Raw genomic sequence first — 23,393 nt, forward strand, 5'->3', positions numbered from 1 at the left:
ACTATTTTTCTCTCATGATCTGTTGCCCAAATTATTGCTGTCTTAGTTCCAAATGGCAACAAAGGGATGTGTGAAAAGGGTTAAAAAAAAGCATGTTAGGTGACAGAATACTATGCTTGATCTTAGCCAAAAGGCACGAAGCAATGGGGTGACACAATGGCTCAGTGGTTAGCACTGCTGCCTCACAGTTCCAGGGGCCCAGGCTCGATTCCACCCTTGAGCAACTAACTGTCTGCGTGGAGTTTGCACATTCTCAACATTACTGCATGGGTTTCCTCCAGGTGCTCCTGTTTCCTCTCACAGTCCAAAGATGTGCAGGCTGGATGGATTGGCCATGCTAAATTGCCCATAGTGTCCAGGAATGTGTAGATTAGGGGTGGGTTATAGGGGAATGCTCTCAGCGTCGGTATGGACTTGTTGGGCTGAAAGGGCCTGTTTCCACACTGTAGGGATTCTAAGAATGCTAAAGCACAAATTAAAGCAGATCCTGACAGTTACTACAATTAATGTCCTAAACAGAACTGGCAGATTACAATTTGTTTGGTAGTTGCTTTGAAATACATACATATTTGAACATTTTACATTTTTCCCATTAAAACTATTCTACAAACTTTGGCAACTTCCCAAGAAATGGTTCGGTATAGTGATTTGAAAGAAACAATATAGTTATTTAATTCACAATTATTTCTGAAGGCACTATCTGCCAGGCCAAATGTTTAAACAAAGAACGAAGAAAATTACAGCACAGGAACAGGCCCTTCACCCTCCAAGCCTGCGTCGATAAAGATCCTCTGTCTAACCTGTGATCTATTTTCTAACGGTCTGTGTCCATTTGCTCCCTGCCCAAATATATCTTAAAAGACGCTAATGTGTCTGCGTCTACCACCTCCGCTGGCAATGTGTTCCAGGCACCCACCACCCTCTGTGTCAAGAACTTTCCACGCATATCTCCCTTAAACTTTCCTCCTCTCACTTTGAACTCATGACCCCTAGTAATTGAGTCCCCCACTCTGGGTAAAAGCTTTTTGCTATCCACCCTGTCTATACCCCTCATCATTTTGAAGACCTCAATTAGGTCCCCCCTCAATCTCCGTCTTTCTAATGAAAATAATCCTAATCTACTCAACCTCTCTTCATAGATAGCACCCTCCATAACAGGCAACATTCTGGTGAACCTCCTCTGCACCCTCTCCAAAGCATCCACATCCTTTTGGTAATGTGGCGACCAGAACTGTACACAGTACTCCAAATGTGGCCAAACCAAAGTCCTATACAACTGCAACATGACCTGCCAACTCTTGTACTCAATACCCTGTCCAATGAAGGAAAGCATGCCACATGCCTTTTTGACCACCCTATTGACCTGCGTTGTCACCTTCAGGGAACAATGGACCTGAAGACCCAGATCTCTCTGTTCATCAATTTTCCCTAGTACTTTTCCATTTACTGTATAGTTCGCCCTTGAATTTGATCGTCCAAAATGCATTACCTCGCATTTGCCCGGATAGAGCTTCATCTGCCATTTATCTGCCCAACTCTCCAGTCTACCTATATTCTGTTGTAATCTCTGATAGTCCCCTTCACTATCTGCTACTCCATCAATCTGCAAACTTGCTGATCAGACCACCTACACCTTCCTCCAAATCATTTACATATATCACAAACAACAGTGGTCCCAGCACAGATCCCTGTGGAACACCACTGGTCACAGGTCTCCAATTTGAGAAACTCCCTTCTACTACTACTGTCTCCTGTTGCCTAGCCAGTTTTTTAACCATCTAGCTAGCACACCCTGGACCCCATGTGACTTCCCCCACTTTCCATTTGTATCAAAATCAGTGGGAAATAAGAATCAAGTAATGAAAAAGTGGGTGGAAGCGCCAATATTTCCCACATTACAAGACTGCCCTGTCAGTACCTGTTTGTCTCCAAGGGCCAAATTAATATCGGTAGATAAATGTTTTTCTTTAATGCATGCTTCCTGTCAACGCAACTTCAGGGGGCGCACCTGCTACACATGCAATCGTGTGACAGAGATGTCACTGCCCATCACCAAAAACTTAGCAATGATTAATTTGTAGAAGAAGATCACTGTTCACTCTGAAAACCTGCTTTGCTAAAGAAATGAAGCAGCCAAACCACCCACACCCTGCGCTCTTAAAAAGTATAAATCACTTAATGCAATTACAACGTCTAAATACAACAGATTTATCATAAAATTATCAGTTCTCCAAACACTCTGTAATTCAATTAAACATTTGACCAGAAGTCAATTTATTCCAAATTCAATAACATAAGCATGATTTGCTGGTGGTTTATGTTACTGCTTCTTGATTAAACAGGTTTTGGATTTAGCCAAGTCTCTGAGGAATAACAACAAAATTTAGCTGCAAGAGCTGAGATTGTACCATTCAAACACAAAGGCAAAGGGGTGGTAAAGTAAACCAGTGAAGGGTGCCATGAGTAGGCCGGGGAGAAGCTGATGAGTGAGAGAGCAGTGAGGGGAGTGGTGAGGGCGATGGCAAGCAATGCAGTGGTCAGAATTGTCAGTGAAGCAGTGAGAGAGCCAGTGAGGTTGGTGCCATGGTGGGGGCCTCAAGCAGGTGAGTGAGGGAGATGATGAGGGGCCAACGAAGTGGGGTGCGGGGACAAGGGAAAGATGCAGTGGGCTACACATAGCAATGGGAACATCAAACAGAGCTGCAAGAGACGGAGTGTTTGGGTGTCAGCAAATGGGGTGGCAAGGGGGCAGCATTGGGTGATATGGAGAGGGCAAGCAAGGCTGTGATGGGGCAGGCAAAGTTTACAGTGTGCAGGCAGGCGAGCAGAGCAGCGCATGTGAGGGGGCGGCATTTAGGTTCAATGGACAAGGAGGGCACAACAATGGTATCAGCTGCATTGCATACACAGTGCTGGACAAAGCAGGTGCCAACTTCCTGTTCTGGGTACACCATGACAATATCAGTCACACTGACTTCCTGTTCTGGTGCAGAAGTAGAAACTTCAGAGTTACATTAAAGGTGATATATAAATATGGCCTGCCTGATATTTATATCTCAATCACGTAGGCATTCCTGAAGCTTTCTATCCATTCTTGGACTGTTCAATTTTTGAATATATGAAATTAAGTGCTGGATTATCTCAAGTGGATTTTCTGTCTTACAGTGTCCTTCCTATAGTCAATTATAAATCTGGTGAGCCAATATAAAACTACATGTACTATTTTTCCAGCTATTCATAAATTCAATGCTCTAATATTAGGACTGGAGAAGGAACAAAACCAGTTGTTTGATCCACACACAAAAAGAAAGTCTGTTACCCATTTTCAAGGTCAACAATGGAAACTAGCTGACTGTTCTGAGATTCTGAACAGATTACCTGAAAACTTCTCTTGATTAGTTACATCAGTTTTGAATGCAGGAAAGTGGTAGTTTGTCAACAACAAGATGGAAGGACATGGCTTCAGTATTGAGTTTCTGTCAACATCAGTGTGGAGTTTGGAGTCAGTCTTCATCTCTAGAACTATCTGACTGCAGCTGCAGGAGCAGCTAGGGAGAAAAACTTTCCTTAAATGGTGAAAATGGGGAACTGACCCAAGGGAGAGACAGACAGACAGAGAGGTCATTTCAGCTCCACCTTTTCCAGGACATTTCGAGATGGTCAATAAGAGACAGTCCGCAGGGACTGGTGCGGGGTCCACTGTTATTTGTCATTTATATAAACATTTTAGATAAGAATTTAGGACGCGTGGTTAGTAATTTTGCAGATGATAGCAAAATTGGTGGTATAGTCAACAGTGAAGAAGGCTATCCAAGATTGCAAAGGATCAATTGGGCCAACTGGGCTGAGGACTGGCAGGTGGAGTTTAATTTGGATAAATGCAAGGCGTTGCTTTTTGGTAAACGAACAGAACAGGAATTATACAGCTAATGGTAGGCCTCTGCGTAATGATGTTGAACAGACAGATACAGGGGTTCAGGCACGTAGTTCTTTGAAAGTTGTGTCACAGGTAGACAGGGTGGTTAAGAAGGAGTTTAGCATACATGCCTTCATTGCTCAGACCATTTAGTATTAGAGTTGGGATGTCATGTTGAGGTTGTACAGGAAGTTGGTGAGGCCACTTTTGGAGTACTGTGTGCAGTTCTGGTCACCGTGCCATAGGAAGGATATTATTAAATTGGAAAGGGTTCAGAAAAGATTTTCCAGTATATTGTTGAGGCTGGAGGGTTTGAGTTACAAGAAGCTGGGACTTTTCCACGGGAGTGTAAGAGGTTGAAGGATGACTTTACCAACGTTCATACAATCATGAGGGGTATGATAAGATGAATAGCAAACTTTTTTTTTCCTAGGGTGGGGGAGTTCAAAACTCGGGGGCATATTTTTAAGGTGAGTGGAGAAAGATTTAAAAGGAACTTGAGGGGCAATGTTTTTACCCACGGGGTATTTCATTTCATCAGCTCATAGGTGGAATAAACTGTCAGAGGAAGTGGTTGATGCAGATACAGTTGCAACATTTAAAAGACATTTGGATAAGTACATGAGTAGGGAAGGATTAGAGAGACATGGGCCAAATTCAGGCCATTGGGTCCAGTTTAGTTTGGGAAATCTGGTGAGCATGTATGAGTTGGACCAAAGGGTCTACTTCCATGCTGTATGACCATGACTAAATAAAGGGATAACTACTGCATACAATTTACTATAAGACACCTGTCACTACACTCCAAAGGTAATTCATTGCTTAATTCAGTTAGAACTTAAGCCCTTTGGCCCACCACGTCTGTGCTGACCACAATGTCATTCTAAACTAATCCTATTTGCCTGCACATGACCTGTATCCCTCTATTCCTTCTCAGCTCACGTGCCTGTCTAAATGCCGCTTAAACTTTGTTAATGTACCAGTTTCTAAGAGCTCCTCAAGTAGCATGTTCCAGGCACCTACCACCCTCTCTGTAAAAAATATTTCTTGCATATCTCTTGTTAAATTTCTCCTCTCACCTTAAACTTATACCCTCTTGTACGTGACATTTCCACCCTGGGAAAAAGAGTCTGACTGTCCACTCTATCCATCCCTGTCATAATTCTCTATTTTCTATCAGTTCACCCTGAGTCTCTGAAGCTTTACCGAAGACAATTCAAATCTGTCAACTTCTCTTTATAGCTAATACACTCCAATCCAGGTAAGCCTCTTTTGTACCCTCTCCAAAGTATCCATGTCCTTCCTATAGTGTGGGCACCAGAACAGTACACAATACTCCAAATGTGACCTAAATAAAGTCTCAAACAGCTGCAACATGACTTGCCAACTTTTATACTCAAGTAAGCTTCACGTTTCTGTTACCATCTTATCCACTTGTGTTGCCACTTTCAGGAAGTTATGGGCTTGGACCCCAAGATATCTCCGTATATCAATGTTCCTAAAGGTCCTGCCATTTACTGTATACTTTCCTCTTGCACTTGACCTCCCAAAATGCATCACCTGACACTCATCTGGATTAAATTTCATATGCCATTTCTCCTCCCAATTTTCTAACAGATCTACATACTGCTGTATCTTTGATAACCTTTCTCACCATCCACAATTCTATCAATTTTTGTGTCTTCTGCAAACCCACTAATCAGACCACTTACATTTTCATCTAAGTCATTTACATATATCACAAATAACAGAGGCCCCAGCACTGATGTTTGTGGAACACCACTGGTCACAGACTTCCAGTCAGAAATGCACGCCTCCAAAATTACCCTCTATCGCCAATAACCAAGCTAATTTTGTATCTAATTTGCCAATTTACCATGAATGCCATGTGGCCTAATCTACTGAACCAGCTTATCATGCCCTACCCACAACAATCATCTTTAACACTCCCCCAAAAAACTCAAACAAGCTTGTCAGACAAGACTTCTCCCTAATAAGGTCTTTCTTTTCCAAATGCTAGTAAATCCTGTCCCCAATAATCTTCTCCAACAATTTTCCTACCACTAGAATATGGCTCACTGGCCACATCTGACACCTCCTCCTTCTCAATATCAACATACTCCTCCCTAATCCTACCACCATGCATATCTTTCTCCTCAGTGAATACCGATGCAAAGTGCTCGTTAAGGTCCTCAGCCACTTCCTCTGGCTCCACACATAAATGTCCTCCTTTGTTCTTGAGTGAACCTACCCTTCCCCTAGTTACACTTTTGCCCCTAATATACAAATACAATGCCTTGAGACTCTCCTTAATCCTAGTTGCCAAGGATATTTCATGGCCCTTTCTCACCCTCCTAATTTTTAAGTTCTTTCCTACTTCCTTTATATTCCTCAAGGGCCTTGTATGATTTCAGTTTCTTAAACCTTACATACACTTCCTTTTGCTTTTTGACTAAACTTCCAATGACCTGTCATCCAGGGTTGCTGAATCTTGCCATTTTTATCCTTCATTCTCATTGGAATATGCGGATCCTGAGCTTCAATCAACTGGCCTTTAAAAGATTCCAACATATCAGATTTAGGTTTACCCTCAAAATGCTGTCCCCAGTCTCCTTTAAGATATTTTGATATCATTAAAACACACTTAGAAAAGAAAATATTTATTTCTCTCTGGCAAATTTTGTTCAAGGATTGAACTGGAAATTCTTGTCTTCTTCAAATATGCTATTCAGCAGAAAATAAAGAAAGTATAGAGTATTTAGTATAGAGTTCGTAGAAGTCCCACTGCGATGGGAATATGGCAAACTGCTTTTCTCTTTTTCCTATTCACTTGTGGGATAATAGGCATTGCTGGATGGGCCAGCATTTATTGCCGATCCCTAGTTGACATTAAGAAAGTGGCGGTGAACTGCCTTTTTGAACCGCTACAGTTTATTTGGTGTGAGCAGACCCACGGTTCTGTTAGGGAGGTAGTTCCAGGAACATGACCCCGTGACAGTGAAGTAACAGTGGTACATTTCCAAGTCAGGATGGTGAGGGGCTTAATGAGCGATTGACAGCTGGTGGTGTTCCCTTGTGCCTGCAACTTTTGTTCTTCTAGATGATAGTGGTCCAGGGTTTGGAAGGTATCATTTAATGAGCTTTCGTGAATTTCTGCAGTGCATCTTGTAGACAGAACACACTGCTACTATGGAGCATGGGTGGTGGAATGACTGAGTGCTGTGGATGTGCTGAATATCAAGCAGGGTGTTTTGTCCTGGAAGCTGTCAAGCTTCGTGAGTGTTGTTGGGGCTACACTCATCCAGTCAAGTGGAGAGCATTCCTGGTCTTGGAATATTTTACCATGTTTAAGGTTCAATGTAAATGATAGTTGATGTGTAATTTTGATCGATCATGTAAAAAATTGTTGTAACAGGTATGAAATGCGCACAGGCATATTCTACCATTTCCATTCAATAACCAACTTACCTACTCCAACAGTTGTACTTTGCTTTTACTCTGATCAAAATTACAATTATATAAGTGAATGATAGCATTAAGTAGCCAATTTGTTGGTTGTGAATTATATCTGACATTTAGCTGTATGCGATTATGATTTTCTACCTCTTTTGCGTTTGCTGCCCTTTCTGTTATCCCCATGCAGTTCTTTAATGTCTTCAAGTCTGAGCAGTAATCACTGAATTGTTCTGTCGTCACAGAAATGAACAGCTCCTCATTTACTTTAGCTGTCAGTCTGGCAGCCTAACCAAATGTTGCGTATTGTGCAGTGCACCATTGACAATGAAAGGTCTTCAGTGTCCTCAAGCAAACTTTAGCATAAGGTAGTTTTGAAACACAGTTTAAACTTGCTATTGCAATCGTGGCTCTGGTAGAATCCATTACACTCCCACCCCTCACCTCTCTCTCTTTCTGTGCATTTGGCATATTTGGTTTCCACTAATCCACGATAAAATGTCTCACTGTTACTTCTCCTTGCACTTGTGTTGGTCATTAAGATCAGACTGTCCAACTCTTCCCCCAAACTCCATTAATTTAGACAAAATAATATTCAGAAAACAAGAGAATATTACCTAATGTTTAAGAACAACTAAAATGCTAGAAATACACAGTATCTGCTACAGAAACACAGTTGCAACTAAAGTGTAGGAATTTTTGAGGGTTGATCATTGGTCACACTGAAATGTTCAACATTTTCTGTTCCTTTTTCAAGGTTCCACCTTCCAAAGTTTTCTGTTCACCTCAGCATTAGCTAGACTTTTACCTCTTCAATCTTGTTCAGCAGTGTAGGAACAGCACTGACAGAAAATCCTGTGTGGATTTACGGGCAAAAATGAAATGTAAAAGATTTGCACTAGCTTTGGGCTCTTTGAAGTTAGAAAGAGCTTTTGAATCATGAAAACATATTGATCAAGGATCATTATAGGAATAAAGCAGAATAACAAACTGTGATTAGAGTCTCTGCAAACACTGCAATTTGGCTGAGGAGAAAAGAAACTGCAGATATTCACTGTTTAAATTGATTTAAACCTGGGAGCAACAGCAACTGAATAAAAGATGTGTGACACTCCATAAAAATTCATATAACGAGTAAACATAATCTTTACATGACTACAAAAATACCAGCCAAGTTTCCTGAGATGTCAGTGATTAACTGTGCCACGTAGTGTGATATTGGACAATAAAATGGAGAAATTCCAAGCTGAATCCCTTGCCTGCCCTGTGTTACAAAAGGGCTATACCAAGCCCAATAGCCCAGTAATTTATGGCAAAAATAAAATAGCATGCACAATCCATTCAATTTGTGAAGTGAATGCAAGTTTGGAAACATACCTTGAGACTGTGGAGAATAAATGGAAATTAAATTTATTTAAAGATAGCAGTTTATTGCTTTTGCTCATTTTAATCTTCTACATCTTTTAATAATCAGGGGTTAGAAATCCGATTGTCCTTGAAAAGTGGTTCACATGTGCTAGTATTAAAGCAGCAACCAATATTCATGCTGGCTGCTCATTAATATCCTATATATGTACAGCCAGTATTATCCATGATGATCTGTAGTTTCAAGCCTGTGGTACATGTTGTCGAGTGCTTCAGATACCTTTGACAGACAGACAGTACCTCTTAATAGGAAGATACAGTAATAGTGAAAAATTAAGGAAGCATTCAATGGCAGAAAAATAACTTCAACAAGCACTGAGGCACATGCAGGTTCTCTGACACTGTTTTGGAGGTCGTAATTTTCAGCAAAAAGCTTTCCATCTTTCCACTTTCCAAGAATTCATCAGATTTGAATGGAGTGAATGTGGCTTGGAAATGGTGGTAAGAAAGAAACTACTTGAGAGGGCAGGAGGGAGGGAAGGAGAAAAAAGAAGGTAAGAGAGTGAGAGATCTTCCGTCATGATTTTCATTAGAAGTGGGTAATAATTGGAAAACCAAGGTGCTTCTGTTCAAGTGCATTGGGAACTGAATCCAGCATCAGAGAGACACTTTGTCATGAAACAGCACATTTGATTGCTTTTATTATTATTATTCAACATGGCTTTTTTCCATCCTGTGTAAGGGAAATGGCCTCATGTGCTAACTTTACCTTTACCATCCATCTTCATACACTTACTGGGTTCTGCTGTGTAACATGGAGACCCACAGTCTGTCTGCTCCAGAGAGAAGCTGACTTCATTTAGCCTACATTTTGCTGCTGCAAGACCCTACAGATTCCACCACTTACACATAGGAACACCAGATAATTTTGGGGAGAAGCTGATTTTGATTTCTGCAGAACTGAGGTAATGATTGCAGATTTACAAAGAGTCCCTCCCAGTGGCAAAGCAACTTTGTGTAAGTGATCAAACTACCCCCTTTTAGGAAGGCTGCTATTGATGTTTCATTAAAAACTGTTACCTGCTCAGCAGGAAATTTGTGCTCTCTGTCCAGCTGCGCAGCGACTGGAGTGAGTTCCTTTTCCGCAAAACCTCTGCAGGTATTCCGCAACAACTTATGAGTTTCTGGAAGCTCCACCATCTGATAGACTGTGTACAGTCGGCGTAAACATCCTGACCTCACAGCTGCAGGAATTGGAAATACAGAATAGCTGATCAGAAACAGTAGCCACTATTGGTATACTATCACTTGGTAAAATCTGAAAATGCTTTATCAATTCTAACAGCACTGCCCTTCTTCAGGAATCACGGTAAAGGTATTTTTTTTTCAGAAGTGGAAAACAACCAAATGTTGATGCCAAAATTCATCAATTAAAGGCCAGTAATCACTTGTAATGTGATAACAATCATTTCTTTTCGTTGTACGTAAAGAGCCAATTACACTGGTTCTGGCACAGAACAGAGAATCAGTTCAACAGGAGGAGAAACACAGCTTGCGTTCTATGCTACTGAGCTGTCAATCACAGTTAGTCAGGCAGCAATCATCCTCCTCTGCCCTAACCCTTCACCAGCTGGGACGCTTTCAATCCTAAATCAGGTGATTAAAGCACCCAGTTGTGTCAAAGGCAATCAACATATAAGCTATTTCTTGGATCCTATGATTAGATTAACTTGGTCATGAGATGTTAGACGCTGTGACAACTATTGCAGTGTTCAAGGGACCCCTTTATTTGTCAAAAATCACCCACAATACTATCTCTGAATCAGAAAATTTGTGTTCAAACACCAATATAAACTGAAGTATATAACAGAACACAGAACATAGAACATAGAACAATACAGCGCAGAACAAGCCCGTCGGCCCTCGATGTTGCGCCGACCTGTGAACTAATCTAAGCCCCTCCCCCTACACTATCCCATCATTATCCATATGCTTATCCAAGGACTGTTTAAATGCCACATTATCTACCATTTCAGGGCAGTTCTAAGGATGTTAGTGATTCTACTGTCTTTAACCACTGGCAAGGTAATCTTACTTAGTCATACTTATTGCCAGTTTCAAACCTCAGCAAAGAAAACTCTCAGGTTGTTAATGAAACTTAGCCAGTTTTATCAGCTACAGACTTGGCTCTAAAGTCACATACCCCACCCAGGGGAAACAGCTTTTCTGCATCCACTGTGTCTGGCCCTTTATATCTCCTCTCATCCTTTGAAACTCAGAATACAGACTCAGTATCCTCAATCTCTCACAGTCCCATCATTTCAGGAATCAGTCTGGTGAACATCACTGCAAAGATTCACCACTCTCTAATTGAATTATTTTTATCATGTCAGTCCTAAATGATTGACCCTTACCTTTAGACTAAGCTATTTTGTTCAAGATTTAACATCCAACACAAATGTCTATCCTGTCAAGCCCACTCAGAATGTTATATATATCTTAAGATCCCTTCTCATTCTGCTCATTTCCAATGAAGAAAGATACAACGAACTCAACATTTGTTTATAAGAAAAATTCCTCATCACAGGAAAAGGCCTAGTAAACATTCACTGACCTCCATCCAATCAAAATATGTCCCTTTTAAGTAAAGAAATCAACACTGTACACAATACTCCAGGTGCAGTCTCATTATTGCCATGTAGAGACATAGCATGACTTCCTTACTTGTAAAATCCATCCCTCTTGCAATTTAGGCCAACATTTCCTTTGTGGTCCTAAGTATTTGCACCTGCATGCTGACTTCTTTCGTGATTCACGTACAATGGTATCCAGGTGTCTCTGTACTACAGCATTCTGTAATCTCTCCTTATTTAACATTTTGCTTTCCTGTTCTTCCGACCTCAGCTTTGCTCTCATATACTCCACGTACCAAACTTTTGCCTACTAACCTAAGCTGTGTCTCTTTGAAGGCTTTTTGTGCTCTCGACACAACTTGTTTTCTTACTTATCTTTTCGTCATTGGCAAATTTGCCCATAGTGCAGTCAGTCCTTTCATCCAAGTTATTAATGTAGATTATAAATAACTGAGCCCCAGCATTGATTAGGGAGGCACTCCATTAGTTATAGATTGCCATCCTGAAAGTAACTCAGGTACCTAAAATCTGTTTCCAAACAGTTAGCCAGTCCTAAATCCATTTTATTGTGCAGTAACGTTTTATATGACAACTGATCAAATGCATTTTAGAAATCCATTTATTAGTCCCACCTTTATCAACCCTGCTTATTATATCCCCAGAGAACTGCCAACTCGAAATATCTTGTTAATTCCTACTCTCAAAGGTTTCTGTCTGTTACCCACTCCTCCATCCATGCTAATTTTAAAAATAGTCAAAGATTTGCTTCCTCAAAAGGTGGCAGATATAGATCTCCAGAGACACTCAGTCCTCCATGACAAAAAAGTTACTTATTACTGTCTTAAAAGTGCGACCCCTCACTTTTGACCAATGAATCCAAGTTCTAGACTCTCCAAAAAGAGGAAACATTCCATATGAACCTTGTCAAGACCCTTCAGTATATTACATGTTTCATTCAATCCCCATTCCAGGTACTAGTGTTGTCCACCATATCTGACCTGCTTCAAACATGTTTTCATCCTGCGTTAAGTAAGGTAACCAAAACTGTACGTCTCATAAATGCCCTGTATAACTGAGGCATAATATCCCTACTTTCATATTCAAAATACCACCATATCAAATTTTAGCATTCTATCACATTTCTTAATCACTTGCTGTGTCTGCATTCTAACTTAATCAATTCATGCACAGACACCCAGGTCCCTCTGCATCTCATAGTTCTGAAATCTCTTACCATTTAGATAATATAGTTTATTTTATTCTTCCTGCCAAAATGAACAATTTCATATTTTCCCCACATTATTCTCCATTATCAGATATTGGCCCACTCACTTAACCTATTGATAGTTCTTTGTGGTTTCATGTTGTCTGTGGAATTTACTTTGCTAACTATCTTTCTGTCATCAATAAATTTTGCTATCATATCTTCAGTACTTTTATTCAGATCATTTATATAAGTTCCAAAATGTTGACAACCCAGCAGTATTCCCTGTGGTGCACTACTCATTCCATTCTGGCCAAGTGTAAAAGGACCCACTTATGCCAAGTGCAGTACAGCCACCAGATCCTTTTTATCTATAGCACATTTTACTTCCTCAAAGAACTCCAATAAGTTGGTCAAACATGCTTTGCTCTTACAATACCACATTGCCTCTGCCAGATTACTTTGAACTTTTCCAAATGCTCTAATATAATGGCTTTAATGATAATTTCTAATATAATTCCCATTACAGATTTGCACCTAATTGGCCTGTAGTTTCCTGCTTTCTGCCTCCGTTCCTTTTTGAAAAAAGGAGTTACATTTTCTATTTTACTGGAGGCTTCTACAATTTTAGAGAATGTTGGGAAATGAAAGCTAATACATCAGCTATCTCACTATCCACTTCTTTTAAGATCCGAGGATGAAGTCTATCAGGGCCCAGGGAAAGTCAGCTCAGAAAATTTAGTTACAAAAGGAAGTCAGCTTCAACAATTTCACTGACGTTTGTAATTTACAGATCGTTTCACTTCCATTACTACTTTGCAGCTATACGTAGAATGTACCTTCCATCATTGCAAAATAGTTGTTTGTCTGCCTCTCCTTATTTTCCAATCATTGGCCAGATCCACATTCCAAATGACCAATGCTCAGTGTTGACTGTTTTCCTTTTTACATATTTACAGAAAGTCTCACTATCTTTTTAAATATTTGTTAAGTTTCTCTCATATTCTAATTTTTCCCACCTTATTAATCTTTTAGTCAAATCTTTGTTTTTCCCAATATTGTATCCAATTTTCTGACCTGTTGCCCGTCTAATACAAATGATATGATTGTTCTAGCGAGTTTTGAGAAGATTTGTAGCTCAGGTTGCCACAAAACGACACAACTAACCACAAAACAACATGACCCACTATCACTGGTATCCTTACATACAGATGAGGAAGGACACCATTTTGATTGGGACAACACATCCATCCTCGGACAAGCCAAACAAAGACACGCACAGGAATTCCTAGAAGCATGGCATTCCAACCGGAACTCCATCAACAAACACATTGATTTGGAGCCAATCTACCATCCCCTGAGAAAAAGAACAGGAAATGACATCACCAATGCAGGAAATGACATCACCAACCCAAGGAAACCTAACCAGATAAATAGAAAGCGGGACATAACACCAGCGCTTCGTTGGAGGCTCACTGATGATGTTACCCAGAATGGTGACGAAACGTCTGAAAACGAACCTTCCAGCTCAGCGAGCAAACTCACATCCATATGATTGTTCTTTTAGCTTTATACAATATTTAACTAACACAGATGGTAGACCTTCCTCTTGGAATCTTTAGTACTCATTGGATGTATCCACTCTGTATATCCTGAAATAAATGGCTGCTACAGTTTCTCTACTGGCATCTCTCATAAAGTCACAGAGTCACAGTCATATAGAAAAGAAACAGACCCTTCAGTCCAACCAGTCCATGCTGAACATAACCCCAAACTTAACTAGTCCTACCTGCCTGCTCCTGGTCTGTATCCCTCCAAACCTTCCCTGTTTATGTACATATCCAAATGTCTTTTAAACATTATAATTGTTCCCGCATCCACCACTTCAAGAGGAAGTTCATTCCACATGTGAACCATCCTCTTTGTAAAATATTTGCCTCTAATGTCTTTTTTAAAGCTCTCTCCTCTCACCTTAAAATTGTGCCCCTAGTCTTGAAATTACCCATCTTAGAGAAAAGACAACTACCAACAACTAGAATCCCTACAGTGTGGAGGCAGGCCCTTCAGCCCAACAAGTCTACACCGCCCCTTGAAGCATCCCACCCAGACCCATCCCCCTATAACTCTCACACCCCTGAACACTACGGGCAGTTTAGCATGGCCAATCCACCTAGCCTGCACATCTTTGGACTGTGGGAGAAAACCAGAGCACCCGGAGGAAACCTACGTAGACATGGGGAGAACGTGCAAACTCTGCACAGACAGTCACCTGAGGCTGGAATCGAACCTGGGTCCCTGATGCTGTGAGGCTGCAGTGCTAACCACTGAGCCATCGTGCCGCCCCTATTTATTCTATTTATACCTCTCATTATTTCATAAATTTCTATCAGGTCACCTCTCAACCACTAACGATCCGTTGAAAAAAGTCCCAGCCTATCCAGCCTTTCTTTATAACTCAAACCTTCCATACCCAGCAACCTCCTGATAAATCTGTTTTGAGTCTCTTCGCCTTACTTATCAGTTCAATTTAGCTAGTTCTATTTTACAGCCTTATAATTCTTAAGTTTAAAACATTACACTTTAACCTGTTACCTCTGCATCAAATTCAATGTAAAATCAAATCATATAATGAGCAGTGCTATCGTTCGAGACGTTCACTATGAGGTTACTAGTTTATCTTGTTGTGAAATTCCAGGTGTATAACCTGCAGCATAGCCTGCTCTCTGGTGGACTGCAGAACACGCTGTTCTAAGAAACCATTCCAAAGACATCCTATGAAAATTTTTTTAGGCTGCCTTTGCATATTTGATTTTTCCAGTCTACATGTAGATTAAATGCTCCATAATAATTACATACCTTTTTGCTAAGTTCCCACTATTTATTCCCTTACATTCCATCCTACTGTGTGGTTACTATTATGGAGTCTCTACATCACTCCCACAAAGGACTTCTTGCCTTTATCATACATCCAAACCACTTCAACATCCTGCTCTCCTGAATTTAGGTCATCCTAATCATTTATGTAAACCACAAATAGTATGAACCCAAACACTGATTCCTATGGGACCTCATTACAGACTGGGTTTCAGTCACAAAAACACCCCTCCACCATCATCCTCAGCTTTCTGCTACTCAGCCAATTCAGCATCCAATCGCTAAATTTCTTTGTATTTCATGGGCTCTTATCTCCACTATCAGTCTCCCATGTGGGACCTTATTCAAAGCCTTGCTGAAGTCGAAGTAAACTATGCCCTTTTTTAATTTGGTACCATTTGCAACCTTAACCATATTAGATATTGTTTTGGAATTCAGATCATTATGCCCCTGTCTTTACTACATTTTCTCAAACTGAACTAGCAAGGATGGATTTGTTTTTCTAATGTTCTAGTTTCTTATCAATTCCTTGAATTTACCCTGAAAACCCAAACATATGTTTAACTTCCAGAACCACAGGAAGAGAAGTAGGCCATTCAGTCCCTCATGCCTTTTCCACCATTCAATGAGATCATGCCTGATCTGTGGTCTAACTTCAGACACCTATCTTTGGAGCATATCCCTTAATACCTTTGCTTAACAAGGTATTAAACAAAAAATTATCTATTTCAGATTCAGAATTAACAACTGATCCAGCATCAACTGCAATTCATAGAAGAGTTCCAAATCTCTACCAAACTTTGCATGTAGAAGTACTTCCTAACATCTCTCCTGAATAGCCTAGACTCTGCCCTGTGACAGCAGTTTTTGAGCAACATTGTCAAATGTCATCCAAAAATTTCAACTGGTTATATTGTCAGGCTCCCTGCTGTCCACCTAGGTTGTCATTTGCTCAGAAAAGACATTCCATAATGGCTACTTCTGATCCAACATCTTATGGTCTATGCTGCTTCAACAAAAATAAAATGTTGTAAATACTGTAAATCAGAAACAAAAATATAATGCTGAAGAAACTCAGTAGACCTGGTAGCAGTGTATGGAACAAGCGGCCCAAGGAAGTGGTGGAGATGGGTACAATTACAACATTTAAAAGGCATCTGAATAAGTAGGGTTTAGAGGGACATGGGCCAAATGCTGGCAACTGGGATTAGGTCAGATTGGGATATCTGGTGGTGCAGGCAAACTGGACTGGAGGGTCTGTTTCTCTGTTGTATGACTATGTGTGGAGAGAGAAACAGCTAACCTTTCGAGTTGAATACTTGTTAGAAATGAAGTGAGGTGGAAAAGTACACAATCCCACTGCACTTTTCAGTTTTAAAGTGCAGTCTATTCAACTTGAACTTTTCAGACTCTGCCAAACCTGAGCTTTGCCAGCACTTCGCAAACAGTTATTGTACACTGTTGGTAGGCAAACAGGAGACTGGAAGAACAGAGCAGGCCAGGCAGCATCTGAAGGAAAGGAGAAGTCAATGTTTTGGGTATTAACTATGTTTCTGGGTATTACCAAGACTGAAGAAGGGTGATACCCGTTAAGTTCCTTTCCTCCAAATGCTGCCTGGCCTGCTGTGTTCTTCCAGCCTCCTGTTTGTCTATGTTGGATTCCAGCATATGCAGTTTCTTTTCATGTCTAACTGTGTACTGTTTGCCCACTTCAGGTTGGATGTCATTTAAAAACCGAAAGAACTGCGGATGCTGTAAATCCGTAACAAAAACAAAGACCAGGAAGCCTGCTGGGATGTCCAAAACTCGGATTTGAGCTTTCATCGCTGCTTCGTTAATCTACCTCATAACAGTGACCACACTTTGGAAGTAAATCGCTGATTGTGATATTGTTTGTGATATCCTGGAGACGTGAAAAAGAGGTTACAAAAATGCAGTTTCTGCTGAAAATGGGATTGAATTTCCACGGCATAATAAAGCCTGAGCGGCAGTGCACACATAAACCTGGTTTACAATCTGTTTATCGGAATCTAACCGTCGTCGTTAATCCAGCCTTTCAAGTCTTGGACGCAAGTAACTAGGTTAAGGCAGGAGCTTAGGCCTTAGGAGCAGCCGCTGGGTGAAAGGGCAGCGGTCCGTTCACTGGGTGACAGCAGCCGCCGCCGATCAGGCTCAGACTGACCCTTTCCCGCCGCCGGTGCGTGTCCGCGGCGGCTGCGTCCCCGGTCCTGACCCCATTCCCCGCTACTTTCAGAGGCTTCGCTCCCGATGGACTCACTCATTGCTCTGGTGATTCTCCACAGCAGCGAACCCATTCCCGCAGGCTAATGAAACGTGAGGCTGGATGAACACAGCAGGCCCAGCAGCGCCTCAGGAGCACAAAAGCTGACGTTTCGGGACTAGACCCTTCATCAGAGAGGGGGATGGGGTGAGGGAACTGGAATAAATAGGGAGAGAGGGGGAGGCGGACCGAAGATGGAGAGAAAAGAAGATAGGTGGAGAGAGTGTAGGTGGGGAGGTAGGGAGGGGATAGGTCAGTCCAGGGAAGACGGACAGGTCAAGGAGGTGGGATGAGGTTATTAGGTAGATGGGGGTGCGGCTTGGGGTGGGAGGAAGGGATGGGTGAGAGGAAGAACCGGTTAGGGAGGCAGAGACAGGTTGGACTGGTTTTGGGATGCAGTGGGTGGGGGGGAAGAGCTGGGCTGGTTGTGTGGTGCAGTGGGGGGAGGGGATGAACTGGGCTGGTTTAGGGATGCAGTGGGGGAAGGGGAGATTTTGAAGCTGGTGAAGTCCACATTGATACCATTGGGCTGCAGGGTTCCCAGGCGGAATATGAGTTGCTGTTCCTGCAACCTTCGGGTGGCATCATTGTGGCACTGCAGGGGGTCCATGATGGACATGTCATCTAAAGAATAGGAGGGGGAGTGGAAATTGTTTGCGACTGCGAGGTGCAGTTGTTTATTACGAACCGAGCGGAGGTATTCTGCAAAGCGGTCCCCAAGCCTCCGCTTGGTTTCCCCAATGTAGAGAAAGCCACAGTGAGTACACTGGATGCAGTATACCACATTAAGCAGAGGTTCACCTGCACATCTGCCAATGTGGAAAGTCATCTTGGGGCCTGGGATAGGGGTGAGGAAGGAGGTGTGGGGGCAAGTGTAGCATTTCCTGCGGTTGCAGGGGAAGGTGCGGGGTTTGGTGGGGTTGGAGGGCAGTGTGGAGCGAACAAGGGAGTCACGGAGAGAGTGGTCTCTCCAGAAAGCAGACAGGGGTGGGGATGGAAAAATGTCTTGGGTGGTCGGGTCGGATTGTAAATGGTGGAAGTGTCGGAGGATGATGTGTTGTATCCGGAGGTTGGTGCGATGGTGTGGGAGAACGAGGGGGATCCTCTTTGGGCGGTTGTGGCGGGGGCGGGGTGTGAGGGATGTGTTGCGGGAGACGCGGTCAAGGGCGTTCTCGACCACTGTGGGGGGAAAGTTGCGGTCCTTGAAGAACTTGGACATCTGGGATGTGCGGGAGTGGAATGCCTCATCCTGGGAGCAGATGCGGTGGAGGCGGAGGATTTGGGAATGGGGATGGAATTTTTGCAGGAGGGTGGGTGGGAGGAGGTGTTTTCTAGGTAGCTGTGGGAGTCGGTGGGCTTGAAATGGACATCAGTTACAAGCTGGTTGCCTGAGATGGAGACTGAGAGGTCCAGGAAGGTGAGGGATGTGCTGGAGATTGCCCAGGTGAACTGAAGGTTGGGGTGGAAGGTGTTGGTGAAGTGGATGAACTGTTCGAGCTCCTCTGGGGAGCAAGAGGCGGCGCCAATATAGTCATCAATGTAACGGAGGAAGAGGTGGGGTTTGGGGCCTGTGTAGATGCGGAAGGGGGACTGTTCCACGTAACCTACAAAGAGGCAGGCATAGCTGGGGCCTACGCGGGTGCCCATGGCCACCCCCTTAGTCTGTAGGAAGTAGGAGGAATCGAAAGAGAAGTTGTTGAGGGTGAGGACGAGTTCGGCTAGGCGGATGAGGGTATCGGTGGAGGGGGACTGGTCGGGCCTGCGGGACAGGAAGAAGCGGAGGGCCTTGAGGCCATCTGCATGCGGAATATAGGTGTATAGGGACTGGACGTCCATGGTGACAATGGGGTGTTGGGGGCCAGGGAAGTGGAAGTCCTGGAGGAGGTGGAGGGTGTGGGTGGTGTCACGGATGTAGGTAGGGAGTTACCTGGATCAAAGGGGAGAAAATGGAGTCCAGATAGGTGGAGATGAGTTCGGTGGGGCAGGAGCAGGCGGGCAGGTTTGTGGATTTTGGGAAGGAGATAGAAACGGGCCGTGCGGGGTTGGGGAACAATGAGGTTGGAGGCTGTGGGTGGGAGGTCTCCTGAGGTGATGAGGTCATGAATGGTGTTGGAGATGATGGTTTGGTGCTCGGGTGTGGGGTCATGATCGAGGGCGCGGTAGGAGGTGGTGTCGGAGAGTTGGCGTTTGGCCTCGGCGATGTAGAGGTCAGTGCACCATACTACCACTGCGCCACCCTTGTCTGCGGGTTTGATGGTGAGGTTGGGGTTGGAGCGGAGGGCTGCCCGTTCTGCGGGGGAGAGGTTGAGGCGGTTAATGTCTCGACGGCAGTTAGAAATGAAGAAGTCGAGGGAAGTTAGAAGGCCTGGGGGTGGTGTCCAGGAGGAGGACTTGTGTTGGAAGCAGGTGAAGGGGTCACCGGAGGGAGGGTTAGGCTCCCGGTTGAAGAAGTAGGCATGGAGGTGAAGGCGGCGGAAAAACTGTTTTATGTCCAATCGTGACTGGTATTCGTTGATGTGTGGTTGTAGGGGGACAAAGGTGAGCCCCTTACTAAGGACTGACCGTTCATCCTCATTTAGTGGGAGGTCTGGGGGGGATGGTGAAGATGTGGCAGGGTTCAGTATGGCTGACTTCTCTGGGGTTGCTGACTGTGGAGGTTGTGGGCGGAGTGATGAGGTCGTTGGCCATGGGTGGGGTTCCGTCGGCGTCGACCGTGGGCGGGGTTCCGTCGGCGGTTGGAGGATGGGGGTGGGCAGCAGCAGCTGCGGTGAGGGTGGTGTGTGAGGTGATGTAACTGGAAGTGGAGGCGATGACTGCAGCAGCGGTCCCGGAAGTGGTGTGGCCGGCGGAGGCGGATGTGACGTCATCGGTGGAGTCTCCGGCCGTGTCCTCATGGTCAATGGCTGCGGGTGCATGGTGGGGGAGGGGCAGGGACAGACTCGGGATTTGGGTGGGAGGAGGTGTATTCTAGGTAGCTGTGGGAGTCGATGGGCTTGAAATGGACATCAGTTACAAGCTGGTTGCCTGAGATGGAGACTGAGAGGTCCAGGAAGGTGAGGGATGTGCTGGAGATGGCCCAGGTGAACTGAAGGTTGGGGTGGAAGGTGTTGGTGAAGTGGATGAACTGTTCGAGCTCCTCTGACTCCCACAGCTACCTAGAATACACCTCCTCCCACCCACCCTCCTGCAAAAATTCTATCCCCTATTCCCAATTCCATCGCCTCCGCCGCATCTGCTCCCACGATGAGGCATTCCACTCCCGCACATCCCAGATGTCCAAGTTCTTCAAGGACCACAACTTTCCCCCCGCATTGGTCGAGAACGCCCTTAACCGCGTCTCCCGCATTTCCCGCAACACATCCCTCACACTCCGCCCCCGCCACAACCGCCCAAAGAGGATCCCCCTCGTTCTCACACACCATCGCACCAACCTCCGGATACAACACATCATCCTCCGACACTTCCGCCATCTACAATCCGACCCCACCACCCAAGACATTTTTCCATCCCCACCCCTGTCTGCTTTCCGGAGAGACCGCTCTCTCCGTGACTCCCTTGTTCGCTCCACACTGCCCTCCAACCCCACCACACCCGGCACCTTCCCCTGCAACCGCAGGAAATGCTACACTTGTCACCACACCTCCTCCCTCACCCCTATCCCAGGCCCCAAGATGACCTTCCACATTAAGCAGAGGTTCACCTGCACATCTGCCAATGTGGTATACTGCATCCAGTGTACCCGCTGTGGCTTTCTCTACATTGGGGAAACCAAGCGGAGGCTTGGGGACCGCTTTGCAGAACACCTCCGCTCGGTTCGCAATAAACAACTGCACCTCCCAGTCGCAAACCATTTCCACTCCCCCTCCCATTCTTTAGATGACATGTCCATCATGGGCCTCCTGCAGTGCCACAATGATGCCACCCGAAGGTTGCAGGAACAGCAACTCATATTCCGCTTGAGAACCCTGCAGCCCAATGGTATCAATGTGGACTTCACCGGCTTCAAAATCTCCCCTTCCCCTACTGCATCCCAAAAGCAGCCCAGTTCGTCCCCTCCCCCCACTGCACCACACAACCAGCCCAGCTCTTCCCCTCCACCCACTGCATCCCAAAACCAGTCCAACCTGTCTCTGCCTCCCTAACCTGTTCTTCCTCTCACCCATCCCCACCTCCATTTCCTACTAACCTCATCCCACCTCTTTGACCTGTCCGTCTTCCCTGGACTGACCTATCCCCTCCCTACCTCCCCACCTATACTCTCCTCTCCACCCATCTTCTTTTCTCTCCATCTTCGGTCCGCCTCCCCCTCTCTCCCTATTTATTCCAGAACCCTCACCCCATCCCCCTCTCTGATGAAGGGTCTAGGCCCGAAACGTCAGTTTAGATGCTGCTGGGCCTGCTGTGTTCATTCAGCCTCACATTTCATTATCTTGGATTCTCCAGCATCTGCAGTTCCCATTATCACCATTCCCGCAGGCGTCTTGTGCATCCCGCACAGCGTCCCCCACACCCACCCGACTCCTGACAGCTCGAGGCTGCACTGCTTCGTTCCGAGCCCAAAGCCCCGCTGCAATCATTCAAGCTTCGAGAAGTTGTAGGAGCCGGTGTCCTTTCTATTATTAAAATATAAGAATGTACTATTTAAATATAAGAATATATTATTTAAACATTAAAACTGTTTTCTTTCTCTCCTCAGATATTGCCAAGCCAGATGTTTCCACTGTATCAAACATTAATATATACATTTATTTTATAATTGTTGCAAGCGAATATTTGGATAAATTCCTGTAAGTGTACGCAGAAAATCAGGTTCCCTACCCTGGGGAAGCAGGCTGTCCGGCGCACCAAGACCACACTGATTCTCCAAAGACCATTCCCACCCCCACTCTAGTGGAATTCATCTTCACAGGAAACAGTTGATGCCAAAACTTTGAACCTATTCAAGAGGCAGCTAGATATAGGACCTAGGGGGCAAATGGGATCAAAGGTTATGGGGAGAAAGCAGGATTAGGCTGTTGAGTCAGATGATCAGCCATGATTGTGATGAACAGCAGAGCCGGCCTAAACGGCGAAATGGCCACCTCCTGCTTCTATCTTCTGTAAGGCCATAAGACAGAGGAGCAGAAATTAGGCCATTCAGTCCATCTCCCACTTTCTTCCTGTAACCCGTGACTCCCTTGACAATCAAGAACCTATCTATCTGTCTTGAATGTACTCAGTGACCTGGCCTCCATAGCCTTCTGGGGCAGTGAATTCCATAGATTCACTACTCTCTGGCTGAAGAAGTTTCTCCCTATTTCCGATGGAACAAGTCTTACCTTTGTTCGGGTCCTGGTCTCACCTACCAACGGAAACATCTTCCAACATCTACTCTGTCCAGGCCATTCGGTGTTGTGTAAATTTCAGTTAGATACCCCCTCACCCTTCTAAACTCCATCAACTATAGACCCAGAGTCTTCAAACATTCCTCATATGTTAAGCTTTCCATTCCTGGGACAATTCTCGTGAACCTCCTCTGAACGCACTTCAGGGCCAATACATCCTTCCTGAGATATGGGGTCCAAAACTACACATGATACTCCAATTGTGGCCTGACCAGAGCCTTAGAAGTACATCCCTGATTTTCTATCAAGTCATCTCAAAATGAATGTCAAAGTTGCATTTGCC

At 44.2% G+C, this 23,393-nt stretch overlaps 1 protein-coding gene across 1 annotated transcript in view; it reads right to left on the reverse strand.

The window, feature by feature from the left end:
* acads (acyl-CoA dehydrogenase short chain) overlaps positions 1–18,099 on the reverse strand; it is a 162,311-nt gene extending 144,212 nt beyond the window's left edge. The window contains exons 1-2 of the mRNA XM_048556388.2: positions 17,724–18,099; positions 9,815–9,978 (exon numbers count right to left, since the gene is read on the reverse strand). Coding sequence (XP_048412345.1) covers positions 9,815–9,978; positions 17,724–17,760 — 201 coding nt within the window. The 5' untranslated portion in view covers positions 17,761–18,099. The remainder of the gene's footprint in view (positions 1–9,814; positions 9,979–17,723) is intronic.
* Positions 18,100–23,393: the final 5,294 nt, after the last annotated feature.

The sequence above is a fragment of the Stegostoma tigrinum genome, chromosome 26, assembly GCF_030684315.1.
Source record: "Stegostoma tigrinum isolate sSteTig4 chromosome 26, sSteTig4.hap1, whole genome shotgun sequence".
Classification (NCBI taxonomy): Eukaryota; Metazoa; Chordata; class Chondrichthyes; order Orectolobiformes; family Stegostomatidae; genus Stegostoma; species Stegostoma tigrinum.